The sequence below is a fragment of the Nansenia antarctica genome (genome assembly GCF_963989245.1).
Source record: "Nansenia antarctica genome assembly, chromosome: 17".
Classification (NCBI taxonomy): Eukaryota; Metazoa; Chordata; class Actinopteri; order Argentiniformes; family Microstomatidae; genus Nansenia; species Nansenia antarctica.
Window position 1 is genome coordinate 4,229,381 of NC_137687.1, and position 18,355 is coordinate 4,247,735.

General features: G+C 46.5%; 1 protein-coding gene across 1 annotated transcript; it reads left to right on the forward strand.

The window, feature by feature from the left end:
* Positions 1–1,943: 1,943 nt before the first annotated feature.
* LOC308172809 (guanylate-binding protein 1-like) lies at positions 1,944–16,990 on the forward strand (the record flags this gene model as incomplete). The annotated part of the gene is made up of 15 exons (XM_080547758.1): positions 1,944–2,145; positions 2,984–3,111; positions 3,852–3,961; positions 4,138–4,325; positions 4,841–5,083; positions 5,546–5,826; positions 8,109–8,321; positions 8,705–8,807; positions 9,701–9,894; positions 10,161–10,242; positions 12,158–12,318; positions 12,995–13,202; positions 13,924–13,994; positions 15,975–16,125; positions 16,653–16,990. 15 exons carry the CDS (start codon positions 1,944–1,946, stop codon positions 16,988–16,990), a joined length of 2,673 nt encoding a protein of 890 aa, XP_080403884.1.
* Positions 16,991–18,355: the final 1,365 nt, after the last annotated feature.

Sequence of the window (18,355 nt, forward strand, 5' to 3'; positions counted from 1 at the left end):
GAGGTAGGGGGGGGGGATTTGCCGATGATGGATTTATAGATGAACTGATACCAGTGGGTCAGTCGCCTGGTGTGGAGTGATGGCCAGTTGACTTGGGAGTACAGGTCGCAGTGATGTGTATTGGAAGGGGCACCGGTGACAAAGCGGATGGCAGTGTGATGGATGACGTCCAGTTTATTGAGAAGGTTTTTGGGGGCAATCCTGTCAATGATATCTCCATAGTCCAGAATTGGCAGGATGGTCATTTTTACCAGAGTGTGTTTTGCAGAGTGGGTGAAGGAGGCTTTGTTGCGGTACAGGAAACCAATTATTGGTTATATAAAAGCACTTTAAACCCCTTGATTACACTACAGAAAAAAGCTATGAGGATTGTACATAAGGTCGGATATCGTGATCACACTAATAACTTGTTCCTAATGCCAAATGCCTTAAAGCTCATGGACTTATTCAAATTTAAATTGGCACAGTTAATGTATAAAGCAAAGACTCAAGAACTCCCACGTAACATTAACAAATGATTTATAGAGAGGGATAAGGGGAGAGGTCATTTGAGAGGTAGAGATGGGTCCAGATGGGTCCCAACAGCCTTATTATGGTTCAGATGGACCTCAGGTCTTCCTCCTCCTGATGGAAAGACTTCTGCTCTTTATTTTCAACTGAAGAACTACAAATCCCTGATGACAGGGAGATGACGTATCACTGCTCTGGTGAATCACCCCTATTTCATTAATTTTCTCTATATAACGACGTCGATCATTGATCGGCAACGACACTATATAATAGTTTGCCTAACTGGCCATCGGATTTGGGCTCCTAATATCTAAAAAGCAATACTGTTTTCTTATTGTATCGGATTAAAGTAGCGAAGACCAGAAATTCCCATTGACCGCCAGTCAAACTTCTCCGCTTCTTTCACCCAAAAAGGGGCGTGGACTATCTGATGACAGGTAGATGACGCGCACTTGCTCTGATGAATAGGGGCAACACCTTGCAGCAGGGCAGGCTGGCTGTTGGCTGTTTGTGCTCAACAATACTTTCAGTTTCGGTTTGAACCTTTCCACAGCCCGCCTGTCTATAGACGCTCGTCAAACCTGAGAAGTCTCTAAAAGCCTCTCTCGTCGTGGTGAGTCAAATATATAGGAGTCACACAAGTCCAAATAGAATAATGATACAATACATAATATGTCAAACAACACAACAGCCAGCCTGTATATGTGGGGGTGTCTGTATGTCGGAATAGGAAACGCGGCCGGAGACTTACATGATTTAGTTGTATTATTTATTTCAGCGTTAACAGGTTTGAATGGATCTTCAGTGCGAAGGCACAGTAGTGTGTGTGTGTGTGTGTGTGTGTGTGTGTGTGTGTGTGTGTGTGTGTGTGTGTGTGTGTGTGTGTGTGTGTGTGTGTGTGTGTGTACCGGAGAGTGTTTTCCTCCAGATATAGCACATTATTACATTATTGATGGTTCAACGACGTTAAGGTTTACTTCTCAAATCTACTTACTTGCCCCATCTACATTTTTAATTTCCCTGCCTAACGTTGCCGGATGTGCGGCCATAGCTAGATTTCTTTCACAACATACTTCTAACTTAATCTATTGCCTGTTGGTTGTGTGTAAAACACTACAGAACACGTGTTTCTTAAAAAAAGAAAAAAAAGAAAAGTGTTCATTCACTATATTACATCAATCATTATATTTAATTGTAGATGAGAATTGGTTCCTATTTGTAGCATGGACGGGTAAAAGCAATATGGCAGAAATAGCCGTGTCTAAATGTAAGGGGTATCCTATGGTTGCCTAGTGGTGATGTTAGGATTGACTGTGTATAGCCATGTCTAAATGTAGTGTGTGTGTGTGTGTGTGTGTGTGTGTGTGTGTGTGTGTGTGTGTGACTGTGTGTGTGTGTGTGTGTGTGTGTGTGTGTGTGTGTGTAGAACCGTCATGGCAGGCAGAAGAACAGTGCTCATGACGGAGCCGGTGTGTCTGATCGAGAACGATGAAGACGGGAGGCTGCGCGTGGTCCCGAGCTCTCAGGAAATCCTGGACCAGATCGACCAGCATGTGGTGGTGGTGTCTGTGGTTGGGCTGTACCGCACCGGCAAGTCCTACCTCATGAACAAGCTGTCTGGGGGGAGGACTAAAGGTGGGTGAATCCTGAGGTTTAATAGCCTCTATGTCACGGACCAACATCCAAACAATAGCCACTTCATTCATAGCCAAACCACTCCATGGTTGTGATTCATTCATGACGATAACACAACAAACTAGATAAGAAATGTGAAGCCAGTGAAGAACTAGACAAACCTTCGTCTATGTTGTCATCTGATGCCTCCTTAGCAAATAGAACACTGTGCAAAACGTTTCAGTTTCAGTTTTCGTTTCTGACCACTGCTATTCAGCCATGAATATGACCCGGGACACAGACAGTCTTCAAATGCTCTGACCACGTTTGTACTTTCTCTTATTACAAAACACATATAGGGACAACTGATGTCCCCCCCGGACTACTCTAACTCAGGCACACATGTGTGGAGGCTGGTGGAGGTAGAAATCAGAGGACGGGCTCCTTGTCTGACGTTCTGCTTTCTCCTTCAGTCTCTCAGCTCCTCTTCTCTCAGCTCCTCTTCTCTCAGCCTCAATTCTCAGACAAACATTTAGTTTGAACTGTTTGAAATGATTGACAAAGTCCAACAGATGATTCTCTTTTGAAAATAAAGAGCAGAAGTCTTTCCATCAGGAGGAGGAAGACCTGAGGTCCATCTGAACCATAATAAGGCTGTTGGGACCCATCTGGACCGTATCTCAGCTCTCAGCGTGTTAGAGACAGAGCTCCCTGTGCTGTTTATGCTCCATGGTTTACACTGTCTATCATAGGATGCAGCTGCATCCTGGTGTCAACATCTCCCATTCAGCCAACTCTGTACAGAGTCTCTGTATGAACATTGGAGGAATGGTTTGTTTCCTCTTCTTTCATCCTCCAGGGTTTGCCCTGGGATCCACCATCCAGTCCAAGACTAAGGGCATCTGGATGTGGTGTGTGCCTCACCCCTGTAATCCTGACGTCACTCTGGTGCTGCTGGACACAGAGGGGCTGGGGGACGTGGAGAAGGTGTGTCAGTGTGTCAGTGTGTGAATGTGTCAGTGTGTCAGTGTGTCAGTGTGTCAGTGTGTGAATGTGTCAGTGTGTCAGTGTGTGAGTGTGTCAGTGTGTGAGTGTGTCAGTGTCTGTGTGAGTGTGTGGGTGTGTGTATAATAATAATAATAATTCATTGTATTTATTTAGCGTATTTATTTAGCGTATTTATTTAGCGCTTTTCCGGGGCTCAAAGACGCTGACAATATGGGAAAAACAGAAAACACAGAAACAACAAGCAACAGATAACATGAGCACGTAGAACACAGAGTTAACGAGCAGGCACAGGGAACAGTTAACACAGCAATGTCCAGGAGGGAAGGGGGGTGGCAGGGTTAGAGGAGATGGTTAGGGGTCATCCATTGATAAAATGCAGTCGTTACCTAGCTGTTGTCATCATAGACGGCGTCCCCAGAAGCCACTGGAACGATGGTATCAACCAGCACTTGGGTAGTTTTGATTTAACATGGCAGTCAGAACTAACAACCAGAGAACGCCTTAAATTGCACGGTAGTGAATGTAGCGTCACGTTTTGTTGAAAGATGTATGGTTTGTGAATTAATCTTTGAATAAATCTTGCTTTTTTTTAATGCGGGCGATCTGTTCTGTATAAAATCAATAATACACTCAAGTCACATGATTTAAACTGTCACAACACACAGCCTCTCGTGTGTTTCTGCTTAAGTAAACAGACTAAGACCTCCGTGTGTTGTCAGGGTGACGAGAGCAACGACAACTGGATCTTCGCCCTGGCGGTTCTGCTGAGCAGCACGTTGGTGTACAACAGCATGGGCACCATCGATAACCACGCTCTGGAGAGACTCTCGTATCCTTCTACAGTGTGTGTGTGTGTGTGGGGGGGGGAGAGGGGAGACGGAAGAGATAGGAGGGGCGGAACAGTATGGGCATTATATATAACCATGCCCTGTAATTATGTAATTTGATTGGAGGAAAGGCAAGTCTGCTGTTGGTTAATTTCCCCCTTAACACCGCCCCCTACAGCTATGTGACAGAACTGACAGAGCACATCAAGGTGAAGTCACACCAGACAGACATGGACGACTCAAAATACAAGACTTTCTTTCCCTCCTTCGTGTGGGCAGTCAGAGATTTCAACCTGTTACTGGAGATTGACGGGCAACCAATCACCTCTGACCAGTACCTGGAGAACGCCCTGCAACTGAAATCTGGTGAGAGGAACACCAACGGATAAATGGGGGTTGGGGCTAGCGGGTAAGGGGGCTAGGCGGTAAGGGGTTGGGGCTAGGGGGTAAGAGGTTGGGGCTAGGGGCTAGGAGGTTGGGGCTAGGAGGTTGGGGCTAGGAGGTTGGGGATAGGGGGTAAGAGGTTGGGGCTAGGAGGTAAGAGGTTGGGGCTAGGAGTTTGGGGCTAGGGGGTAAGAGGTTGGGGCTAGGGGCTAGGAGGTTGGGGCTAGGGGTGCTGGGTTCTGGTGCGGGTCATCAACGGGGGTAAGAGGGTGGGGCTAGGCGGTAAGAGGGTGGGGCTAGGGGGTAAGAGGTTGGGGCTAGGAGGTTGGGGCTAGGAGGTTGGGGCTAGGGGGTAAGAGGTTGGGGCTAGGAGGTAAGAGGTTGGGGCTAGGGGCTAGGAGTTTGGGGCTAGGGGGTAAGAGGTTGGGGCTAGGAGGTTGGGGCTAGGGGTGCTGGGTTCTGGTGCGGATCATCAACCGTGTGTGCTTTTTTCCAAGGTCACAGTAGGAAAATCCAGGACTACAACCTTCCACGTTCATGCCTGAGGAACTACTTCACTTCTCGGTCCTGCTTTGTGTTTGAGCGGCCAGCCAATTCAAGGATGATGAGGCATTTGCAAGATCTGACTGATGCAGACCTGAATCCCTGCTTCGTTCAGCAGACTAGACGCTTCTGTGAGCACATCTTCACCAAGGCCGAGACCAAGGCCCTGATGGGGGGCGTGCGAGTCACAGGCAGACGTGAGTAGTAGAACACTGATATATCAGACATGAGTAGTAGAACACTGATAGATCAGACATGAGTAGTAGAACACTGATAGATCAGACATGAGTAGTAGAACACTGATATATCAGACATGAGTATTATAACACTGATATATCAGACATGAGTATTAGAACATTGATATATCAGACATGAGTAGTAGAACACTGATATATCAGACATGAGTAGTAGAACACTGATATCAGCTCCTCAGGACAGTCTTCTGGGTCTGATCTTTACTAGTGAAACAACTTCTTCATCTCCTTTATTTCTCTCTCTCTCTCCTCTTCTGTATACTGTTATGATGAGAATCTCTCTTTTGCCCTCCCTCCATCTCTCCCACCACCACTCTCTCTCCCCCCTCTCCCACCCACCCTCTCTCTACATCTCCCCCTTCCATCCCTCTCCCCCCTCCCTCCCTCCCTTTCTCGGTCCTGCAGTGCTGGGGAACCTGGCAGAGACGTACGTGGCAGCGATCCGCAGCGGACAGATCCCCTGTCTGGAAAACGCTGTGGTGGCTCTGTCCCGCATTGAGAACTCTGCTGCTGTGGAGCGTGCCAGGGTCCACTACGAGAAGAAGATGGCAGAGTTTGTGGCCTACCCCACTGACACCCAGGAAGAGCTGTCTGAGATCCATGGCTCAGTGGAGAAAGAGGCTCTGGCTGTGTTCATGCAGAGTGCCTTCAAGGACGATGATCAGGAGTACCACGCCAGGCTTACGGTTAGTATTCGGAGGTACCGTTTTGGCGCTTTTCCACTACAGGGCCGCCTGGGCTGGCCCTGTTCTTTAGCCTTTCTCCACTGCCAACCGTACCCGTACCATTTTTAGTTCCTGTTCGGGATGGGTAGCGAAAGTTGGGGAAAGGTAATTTTTTGCCAGGCTGCGTGTGACGTGTGACGCTGCACACCGTTGATTGGTCAATGGAAATCGTCATCCCATGTTCATAGATTTCTTTGCTAACCGCCATTTTTAAATACCACAACTGATTTCACTCTCGGAAAATGTCACTTACTGTTTCTGTAATAACTTATTAATAAAGATTAGAAAAATTATGATAACCATCGTATTATCTTAGTTTAATGTCATTTCAATGCATCATCGAACTTTTATTTACAACAAGCATAACCAAAAAATCGCTATTATGGCGATGCCCTGTGCCTATGCTGTTCCTCAGTCCAGCGCGCTTCATCATCCCCCTTCTAAAACTGCCATCTCCCCTTTCCATCCCTTATGTCATTTTATCAATGAACATTGTATTACTGTTATTTCAACTTTCACACATAGTTCCCTGTAACTTCAATGGAATCCCAAGCTGTGCCGTCCAGCCATTTTCGCCGTTCAATCATGAGTCAAATGCCGGTAGATTTGCGTCTTGCTCCCTTTAACACATGTCGGCGTTTTCCTGGTTGCGAGATCTAAACTACTAGAACTGAAAGCGGCAGGTAACAGGCACGTAACATCCATATGCTGTATATATAAATAAATATATTTGACTAGACACCGGAGCACTCGTATCTATAACAAACGCGGAGATTGTATGAGCCCCGCGTCAGTCAGCCTTTCCGTAGAAATACATCGCTCCGTTATATATCTAACGTTACATGTTTTAAGGCTGATCTGTGCATGATAGTGCTGCATTATGTTGATCTATTTATATCTATCTATTCTTGCCAATTCCTTATTACCAGTGGAAAGGGGGAAGGCTAAAACACTTTGAATGGAATAGATAGGACTTTCCGTTCAATGGAGGAAGCATGATACTCGCGAGTTCATCTCGCTTTTCCCCCCGTTCAACCAATCTAAGCAATCTAATCAGAGCAGTTGTTATTGATGGATGTGCCGTTTTTGATGGAGAGCAGTGAGCGGATGACTGGATGTGAGCATGTATTTGACTAATGCCGATAGATTCGCGTCTTGCTCCGAAACCGGAGCTGTCGGCGCCGACAGGATTTTACAGAGTTCCTTCAAACTATCGTAATTCATGAACTATATGCCCAATCTAAAAAATTCAAACAGTTTCTGAAAGCAGAGAAGTTGCACTTTTTGAACAGTTGAACTTTTTTAGGCTTATTACGGTAGTTCACCAAAAAAAGCACAATGCTCAACGTGTCAGGAGAAATAAAAATAGAATCGGGGCTTTAACACATTTCCCTGGTTGCGAGATCTAAACTAGTCTACTAGAACTGAAAGCGGCAAGTAACAGGCACTTAACGTTACATGTTGTAATGCTGATCTGTGCACGATAGTGCTGCATTTTGACATAATTCTGAGCTGTATAGCGGGGGGAATCTTATGACACGTAACTCCTCCTACAGTCCCGGGTCGTTCCTGTATAGTGGAGAACGATTCCTATATGGAACTTTTCAAAAGCGTGCCGAGGCGAGCCGTGCCGAGCCGTGCCGAGCCGAACCGGTCTGGTCAATGGAAAAGCGCCAATTTGTCACCTGGCCCTGTCTCAAATCAACCCCTTACCCCTACAGTGAGATGTGTAAGCCATATCAAATTCCCATGCGTTGTCTGTAGCTACGTAAACAGACCAGAAACCCAGAGTGTACACAGCTAGTGCACTTAATCAGCCATGAAGGGTCATTTGTGAGTAAAAAAACATGTTATATCTTTGCACTCAATCAAATTTCAGGACCCTTCTTTCATGACTTTTCCTATATATGTGGTGTTCTACCACCCAGTATCCTTACATTTTCAAAATCACATCAGGATAAGCTAGTATGAAGTTATTTTGCAGTTTTTCTGTGTAGGAAGCAGGCTCATTTACAAGCGGCCAACTAGTGGTGATTTACATTCTAAAGAGGCGGCTCTTTTAGTAGGTAAAAAGGCACGGCTGTTCTAGTGCTACTCTATAGGTCTTGCTATCTACATGAGGTTAGGGTTACTGGTTACCTTCTTAACATGGTGCAGATCAGAGTAGAGGACGAGAGGAGACTGAGGAAAGAAGAGTTGTCTTACCTCTTGTTTTTAACCCTCGCTCTACGGCGCTTCTTTAGACACTGCTCCTGGAGGAATACAAGAAGATCCGTGAGAAGAACTACCAGGAGTCCCAGAAGGTGTGTGAGGACAAGATCAGACGCATCTTTGCCGACCTGGAGGAACAACTGAGATCCGGCTCTTACATGACCCCTGGTGGATACCGCGAGTACTGCAGGGACCTGACGACGATGACCAGTGAATACAGATCTGAGGGAGGCATGGGGGTCAAGGTGCTGTATGATCAATCAATCAATCAATCAATCAATAAAAAAACATTGAATACACAAATGCAATAAAATGTGCTTTACAGGAAAAATGCACACAAATAGAGGGTGATATAAAAACACATGATTAAAACAATGTAACATAATATACATTATACTGTATATACAAGTATTACAGCAATAGAAGGGAGTGGATGGTGTTTCACTTGTTTCAATGAGGTATATAATATTGTACAGATGAATGAATGCAATTGTGAGCTCAATGCAGTTATAATCTGTATATTGAAACAGTGAAGCTAGGTCGTTCCAGGTTCAAGCTTAGTAAATAAGGTGTGTGTGTGTGTGTGCGCGTGTGTGTGTGTGTGTGTGTGTGTGTGTGTGTGTTACAGGCTGAGGAGGTACTGAAGGTGTATCTGCAGGGGAAGGCCAGTATTGGACAGGCCATACTGGCAGCAGATGAATCCCTCACTGAAGCTGAGCGGCGGGCTGAAGGTACAGACAGATAGAACCAGTGGGGTATTGAACCCAGGTGTCCCAGAACCCAAACATATACCATCAGACCAAGAGGACAGTCTCACGGTCTGACGGCGACATTTTGAGTTGACAAAGGCTACCATCCCTGCATCCATCCCTCTGTTGCAATGAATGTGCAATAACACTATGTGCAATATGACAACCCTCGGGTACATAAGGTTCAGAGATAGGAAATGTTAGAATAGGTATAGCATAGCATAGAGTACAGCACAGTGTTTTATTTGTATAGTATAGTATAGTGGATAGTGTACATAGCCTTTATTTATGTAAACCAGCTCTTTTCCCTTCTTGTTTTTAGTTTTTTTTTTCCTAGCACCAGGGGAGCCCCCCCCTCCCAAATGTCGTTGTTTGGTACCTGTACTATATTAATGACAATAAAGACCATTCATTCATTCATTGCTTGTCTGGGAAGCTAAGCAGGCATAACTTGGTCAATGTCAAACCTTGGATGGGGGGGGGACCAAAATAGGCTGCTGGAAGTGGTGTTGGAGGACCAGTAGGTGGCGCTCTTTCTTCTGGTCTAAGAGACCTCAATGCCCCAGGGCAGCGAATGGGGCTCTGCCTAGCAGAGGAATGCCATCCTTTGGAGATGTTAAACCGAGTTCCTAACTCTAATTGTTAAAGACCCCATGGCACTTACCCTAAGAGTAGGTGTGTTAATGCTGTCGTCCTGACTAACCTCCCAATCCGGCCCTCATAATACTATGGCCACCTCATCATCAACCCCGGCTTTCAATTAGCTAATTTCTCCTTACCCCTGTAACTCTTCCCCAGGTTGTTGCTGCAAGAGAAAACATGTTCTCAATCAACTGCTAAAAGATTGACTAATTTTTAAATCTCTCTGTCTGCAGAGGAGAAGGCCAGACGCGTGGTGGCTGAGAGTGAGGTCCGTGCTCTGGAGGAGAAGGTCTCGGCCCTGCAGAGACTGTTGGTTGACCAGCAAAAGAAAAATGAGGAGAACATAAACCAACTGAGAGAGAAGACGGAGAAAGACTTCAGAAACGCCATGGCAGAACGCGATAGAGTGCTTCAGGCCAAACTCCAGGTAGGAACCAAAAGAAGGGAGATTTAGATTAAACTTTATTGTCATTGAGTACAAGTACTTAGAAATGTAGTTTGGTGTCTAATGGTTAGATGATGTAGCCACATGCGGCTCTTTGCCTTCTAATGGCATTCTACTCCGGTTACAAATATGAAGTCCTAACAGAGTAGCACACTCCTAGTTTAACATACCATGTCATTACCAATATATTATTATTTTTGTAATATGAAATGATACCAATAAAGATTAATATGTGTTGTGTTCTGTAGGCCCTGAATGTGTTCTTCAAAGGGTCCAGCTTCATCCCACAGGCTGACAAGAAACTGACTGAATATGAGAAGAAGATACAGGGTAAGCTATTTCCCTTTCATTCATATGATCATATCAAATGATATAATTGCTCCAGATTTGTGTACAGTATTCATAGCTTTCAGTCACGTGGTTTCTTCCCTAGCAACCACCAAACTGACGGGCAAAAAGTATCATAGCAACATCGCTCAACATGGCTGCCTACTATTTAGACCACCTCACTCATGAAGAACTATCAAGATACACAACGGTGATAGGAGTGGAGGATTGACACCATTCAAATAGTGTTGGATTCCCTGTCTTCTACTCTATCCGGACACGTTGGAATTATTTTCCTAACCCCCGGAGAATCAAAGTTATTGACCTGCAAAGGGTGCCTCCTTGACCGGCTTTTCCCGTGAATAACACCGGTTATGGAGGTGGTACAAACATAAGACTATTATTGCTAAATTCACCATCAGTATACGGTCATTTTGAGCCCTTAACCACCGCGCTGACACCCCGAGAAGATATACTTTTAATATGAAACTCGATCAACCGGGCGTTCACCGGCTGCTGGACGAAACTCCCAACTCCCGCTGTCAGCGAGGCGAGAGAATATTTCTACACGGGAATTCGCTCCTTGCTGTGTCCACGGTGATAGGAGTGGAGGATCGACTCCATTCAAATAGTGTTGGATTCCACGTCTTCTACTCTATCCGGACACGTTGGAATTATTTTCCTAACCCCCGGAGAATCAAAGTTATTGACCTGCAAAGGGTGCCTCCTTGACCGGCTTTTCCCGTGAATAACACCGGTTATGGAGGTGGTACAAACATAAGACTATTATTGCTAAATTCACCACCAGTATACGGTAATTTTGAGTACTTAACCACCGCGCTGACACCCCGAGAAGATATACTTTTAATATGAAACTCGATCAACCGGGCGTTCACCGGCTGCTGGACGAAACTCCCAACTCCCGCTGTCAGCGAGGCGAGGGAATATTTATATCCGGGAATTCGCTCCTTGCTGTGTCCACGGTGATAGGAGTGGAGGATCGACTCCATTCAAATAGTGTTGGATTCCCTGTCTTCTACTCTATCCGGACACGTTGGAATTATTTTCCTAACCCACGGGAAATCAAAGTTATTAACCCGCAAAAAGTGGGTTTTGCCCGTGGGTTTTGCCCGCAAAAAGTGCCTTTTGCCCGTCAGGTGGGCGTTTCCACTATGCTGTGACGTCACATGAAAGCTATGAATAGATACTTGACAGACCGGGTTCTAACCCGGCGTTTTGTGTGTTGCGAGACTGTTTTACCCCACTGAACTAAAACCCATGCATTAACTACTTTAACAAGTCTAACTTCTCCTTGGACCACCCATGTTACGTAAATATCCAAACCGAGAATGGAAAAATAGATTATTGAGACTATGGTTAGGCTGTTTCATTCCAATAATAATAATAATAATAATTTATTCAATTTATATAGCGCTTTTCCGAGGCTCAAAGACGCTGACAATATAGGATACACATGGGGAAACACAAAAACAACAAGTAACAACAACAAGTAACATGGAACACAGAGTCAGCGAACGGGGAGGGGTGGTGTAGAGTCCGGTGTTGATGTTGCTGGGAGCCTCGATGGATGTAGCGGCGGCAGCGGAGAATGCCTGCCTTGGTGGCGGCGGTGGCAGCAGCAGCAGTGAGGCGATGGTTGTGGTTCAGTGCGTGTAGGTCAGTGGCAGCATAGGTGAGACGAGAGAAGGGCAGGGGGAGGTGGGGGGCAGGTGAGATGGCCGGGAGTCCAGGGCAAAACGACAGGCAGTGGACCAGAGCGACAGCGCGGTGCCGCCGTTGCCGTTGTCATCAGTATTGCCAGCCTGGGACCGAACCCGCGCGGCTTCCAAGGTTTTAAGCCCAGAGAAACTCTGTCAGATCACAAATGTTGTGATTCTCTCCCTTTGGGATCAACCAGAGGGGATGAAGCGAGAGGCCGTGCTGGAACAGGAGAAGAAGGCGTTGGAGGAGAAGAAGGCGGAGATGGAGCGCACCATGGAGGAAGACCGCCGGAGTCAGGAAGAGAGGATGAGGCAGATGGAGGAAAAGATGAAGGCGGTGTTTGACCAGGAGCAGAGGGTAAGCAATGGACTGTTAACACACCTCACACCACAGGATAATCTTGGAGGATACTCTTTAGAGCCATCCGATAATCGGGCGTTTTCTGTCTTTGGTCGGAAGGGGGACAATCGGCCCAAAATCGGCCAGATTATCTTTATGTGTGTACCCGGCTTTAATGTCCATCCTCTTACCCTTATTAATTAATTAATTGAGCTGTCTGTCAACATTTGTGACAGGTGTGTGATGTGCCTGCTGCCATGGTTGTATCCTACTTGATGGACCATGTAGGAAATAACGGTGGCTCAAGGCCACACTAGTGGTGGTGGTGTTCCCATGTGGGATTTGAACTCATGACCTTCTGACCACCAGGCCACCACCACCACTACCACTTCTGATGCCAGATCGGGACCATCGGTGGCATTCTTTGCAAAGCTCAGTTACCATGTTTCAATAAGTTTGAGCATTGTATAGCAGATCACTACGTAGGCTATCTGACAAACCTTGAACTTTTTTTGGTTTCTCTCTGCATTCCAGACCACAACTATTGTGACACCTGAAACTTCCACTGAATGCGCTGACTTTGGCCAATACAGGTGACCATTTATTGCTGATAACAATTGTTAGTTTGACAGTTCTTTCACCTTATTGTTACCATTGTAAATGTGATTGTCGTCCTGTGGCCCCCAGGCTCCAGTGCTCCCATGCAGGTCTGTTCCAGTGCAGTTTGACAGGTCTGGTGTTTCTGATGGAGGGGGAGGGGGAGGTGCTCTACAGCACAGTCCAATGGGATGAGGGTCTCCTGCACTCCACAGGCCGGTCTCCGGCAGGACCCCTGTTCAGCATCGACTGCCCTCAGGGGCGTGTCCGTCAGCTACACCTCCCACACTGTGAGGTTCTCTCTGGTAAGTTACACGTCACTCATAGGGCTTTCACACCACCAAGGAACCGTTACGGTTCACATTCTCGAACGTAGTCTGGAACCGGCCGGCGCATTCAGACCGATTGGTTCGGAGCCTGAAAAGTTGGTTCTCAGCGGGAACCAAAAACTAGAAACGTGACGTTGTCAGTGGGTGTGTCATATTCTAGGCTGTGAAGACTAGCAAGAAGGAAGGTGACAAAATGTAATGTAATCTAAATCTAATCATTAGTGATTTCAAAAAATATCAAACGTTTCTACTCCAGTAACGGAGCAGCTGGTTAGTAAGAGAATGTGTTTCGAAAGTGTTTGTTTTTTTTCCATTGAAAATAGTGCTTATTTCAGATACTGTAGTGGAAGATATTATCCTGATTTCCAGTGAAGTGTCTTGTTGTGACATTTTTGTTTATCCCGCCCCTACGTCACCCAGCGTTGATGACGCTGATGGTCCTGGTTACACTGGCATGAACGCAGGCTGGTTCGCCAGACAGCACCGAGGTTCAGAGGTTCCGGAATGGGAACGGGAATGGTTCCTTGGCGGTGTGAAAGCCCTATCAGTCACAACTGACATCAGCATGATCATGCCATTTCCTTCCTATAAGAGTTTTTAATATTCTGGGAAATTGTTCATTTTGATAAGAATACCACAGATGAGATGGACAGAGAGACAACACAGAGTGTGCGAGTGATATCTTGGTGTTTTGCAGGAGACGGTCCTGGGTCCCTGTCTGTGGCCCATGTTACTGGTGACAGTATGGAGGTTGTGCAACCGCTGAGGGTGACTGACACACACGTTGTGGTAAACATCACAGACCTCTCCTTTTGGGGCATTTTAAGATGGTTCACACCCGGCTGCTTCAACATCAGGGGGCAGGTGCTGCCGTTTCTCGAATCGCGGGGCCGCTGGTCTGTTCTGAACCTGGTTATACAGCCGTCCAACGTGCCACTCAATGAGGTACAGTCTAAATCACGTGAAAGGCACGTGTGCTCAGGCACAGAGATGATTCTGTTAGCGATGTCATTTGCTGCTGTAGATAACCGGCTCTTATTCTGTCGTAGGTGAAGAAGCAAAACACAGATATGACTTACATACACGTCTGTCCTGACTGCACTCTGGCCCAGGGGGGAACGTACAGTCTCCACTGCAATTTGAAGGAGAAGCCAACGATACAGCCTAAGGTAGACTGTCTGATGTCACATACTGATGATGATGTCACATACTGATGATGGTAGCATTGTTAAACAACTCCATTGTTGTTGTTATGGATCGGACTCTTGTCTGTTCCTATGTCACACGCTTCTGTCTGTTCCTATGTCACATACTTGATCTCTGACACCACTGGGATCATTTTGACAGATGTGGGTTGTTGCGTTGGGTTTGAATGATGTGTCTTACTATAGAGATTGTTGAGGCGGAGGCGAATCATCTTGTGAAGGTTTGGCTAAATGAGAGGTAGTTATCAATAAAACATCATAATAGGCTGCAAATAGGTGCAGACCACCTTTTAATTAGGGATCTTCCGATATTGATATCGGATATCGCTGCGATATTGGTCCTGAATGCTGGTCGCAGATTGCACCAGAAAAAAAAAAGGCAGCGATCTGTGGCTCGCGATCTGGCGTGTCACTCACGTGATGACAACAGTAGTAATAAGTGGTCACATGCACAAGAGTTGGCTAGTAGCTACCTGTGTGTAATGAGTCTGACAATGTCATGATGCCAGCTGCTGTAATCATAAACCATTTGCTTAAGTAATTTATAATATCTACACCTATGACCTGCCCAACACACTCGCGGAAGTACGCCTACGCAGACGACCTCGCAGTGGTGTACTCTGCTGGAAATTGGCAGTCTGTGGAGGGGATTCTGAGCCAGGACATGCAGACACTAGTGGCATACTTCCGGAAATGGAGATTGAAGCTTAGCGAGGCAAAGACGGTGTCGGCTGCCTTCCACCTTAACAACAGGGAGGCTAAACGTGAGCTTAGAGTACACCTAGATGGAACTTCACTGGAAGCCAGTGTAGGTGAATGAGGGTGGGGGTGATGTGCTGCCAGGGCTTGGTGTGGGTGAGAACCCTGGCAGCTGAGTTCTGCACATTCCGGAGCCTGTCCAGGGCTTTGCTGGGAACCCCCGAAACAGGACTCCATTGCAGTAGTCCAGGCGGGAGGTGACGAAGGCGTGGACGAGGGTTACGCCACAGAGTCAGAGAGGGATGATCGGAGTCTGGCGATGTTTTTGAGGTGGAAGAAGGCAGATTTTGTGACAGATTTGATGTGTGACTGGAAGGAGAGGGTGGAGGCAAGGATGACGCCCAGGTTGCGAACTTGCGATGGAGCAGCCGTCAACCTCAAGGATGAAGTCACCAATCTTCCAGAGCAGCGCCTTGGGTGCCACAGCCATGAGCTCTGTGTTCTTACCTTTGAGTTTGAGATGGTTTAATGTCATCAGGTCATCAGGTTTTTATTTCGTGCAGGCCGTTGACAAGGGACTGAGGGGGGAGTGGAGAGGACGGAGTAGAGCTGAGATAGATTTGGGTATCATCAGCGTAGCAGTGGAAGTTGAGGCTGTGATGACGGAGGATCGGGCCGAGAGGAAGCATGTAGATGGTGAAGAGGAGGGGTCCGAGCACAGAGCCTTGAGGCATGCCTTGATTGACTGGGGCTGCCTGGGGGGGAAATTGAACCGTCGATGATGACAAACTGTTCCCTGTTTGAGAGGTAAGATTCAGCTGTCTTCTCTCCCTTTGTGTTTCAGCACGGGAAGGTGTACTGGGACTACGGGCCAAACTACCACCCCACCTTCCAGGTGTTCCTGCAAGCGGACACAGAGCGTGTGGAGCTGAGGCTTTTGGAGGGAGAGGTTGATGGGGACCAGGTGTGGGTGGGGTTCATCCCCCTAGTACCAGGTAAACCCTCACAGTCAGCCAACACAACTCTACTGTACACACGTTGCCCTCCATAAGTATTGGAAAGAGGAAGCATGCCTATTAATTATGATATTTCAGCCTCATAACGGCATCTTTGACTTTAATGATGTCTCTTTGGTCCTCATGTTGACTGACACCAATGGCAAAATGCAAAACCTAGAATCAATACTAGATATTGACAGCTTTCTTATGCCTGCACAAATTATGTGACAGAACACACCTGACTAACCAGGAACATCTGTCAAGCCAATTTTCCAATACTGTTGGTCCCCTGAAATAGGAGGATAATGTATAACAAGGGTTGTAATTTCTAAATGGTGAAACCAAACCAAATAAAACATTGCATTGAAGTGACAATCTCTACTTTAACCCCATTGTAATTGTTTGATTTCAAATCCAAACTGCTTGAGTATAGAGCTAAGAGTTGACAAAATGCCTCCTCTTTCCAATACTTATGGAGGGCACTGTAAGCTAAACATTCTCTCTTGGTGTCCCCTGACTCCCAGGTGCTGTGTTGGAGGCTGGTGCGGAGGGTGGTGCGGAGGGCGGGCCTCTGGCTGAGAGGCCGAGTGGTTCCGCTGAGGAGCAACTCCGCTCTGTCCGGACAGAGATTGTGAACCGAGTGTCAGGACCGGTTCTGGAAAGTCTACTGGATACACTTCAGCACCGGAGAGTTCTTAATGACCTTGAAGTCGGGTCGGTGAAGGTGAAGCCAGTCAACGCAGAGAAGGCTCGTGCCATCATTGACATGGTTCTGAGGAAAGGACCTAAAGCATGTTCCATAATGAAAACCTGTCTCATTGAACTGGACACCCACTTATGTAGAACACTTTTACTCCACTAACACAGAGTTGGTCCTTGTTGTGTCCTTGTTGTGTTTCCCTCCCTTCTGTTCTCCTCTCTCACCGTTGGGGAAACTGACATCATGGATTAAACCTGAGGTTACAAGTAGGGATGCACCATATGCATTTTTTCCTACCGATAACCGATGTTTACCCGCTTCTCGTGGCCGATAATCAAGGCTTTGCCCACATTCGCCTCAAGCGTAACAGGGCTGTCGAGATGCCGGTTGACAAAGAATGTTGTCTCTTAAGGGCTCTGCACACAGCGTGCGATTTCTGTTGCGCGTCAACATTCCATTTTGAAGTTTGAATGGAAGTCTATGAGAACATCGCATTTCAACACACACGGCCCCGATTTTAATCGCACGGCGAAAATTCGATTCCATTCATTTTGAATGGGAAAAAGCACAAATTTGACAGTGCGACAAAACTCGCACGCCGTCTCTTAGCAAGATTCCAAGGCAGTGACAAGACAATAGCGGTTCCATGTTATTTTATATCAACATCATTATCCATCATTCCATCATTATCCATCATATAAATCTTCCATGGCTTTAAGCCTTATGATCAGGGGTGCACACAACTGGTGCGCCAGTGCGCATGCGTCGCCAAAATGCATGCTGCGCGGCAGGTCAGACGCATGAAGGCGCTCTTGCGCACCAACAGCTGGAACCGCTGGGAGAGGAATTTACTTCCTCAAAATCCAACTGCTGACTGCTGACTGCTGCATCACTGAGGCACCCGACGAAGCAAGCCCCACTAAGTAACTATTTGCCGTCCCCTCAGCCGAAGGCCCGACGAGTAATCCATCACAACAGTCGACCGACGACGACCACGGCGACTCCCCTCACGAAAACATTCGGAAAGTATCGTAACTCGTACTTTCATTCCGCGTATCGCGTATTGCACGGTTATCACGCCGCCACGTGGAAATTCAGTCCCGAACGACTCGTCGCTAAAAGGAAAAACAACACCAAGCGACTTCACGTTTCTTTTCTCTGAAGCTTTCAAACGTTCAAACGTTTGTTTTACAGCTTCATTATCGCACCTAGACCCCTGACCCAGGGAATATGGTTGGGAATTCTATTAGAAAAAAGAAAAAAAAGACTTTGTTGCACAATCAAAATAATGAGCTATTTAAAGCGATAGCCTACAACATCCTCTACCATGGTTGAAATTGAGGACAGTATTAACAGCAGTCAATAGAGCAGTGATGATGATGATGATTAAGCTTGTAGCATAAATAAATGCTTAGGCTGTAACTTTTTGTTGAAAAGTTGATTTCAGTGTTTACAGAACAGAGCAGTGCTTAAAGAGATGTCCGTTTATTTCAGTGTGTTTAAAGAACAGACATTCAGTTAGTGCTT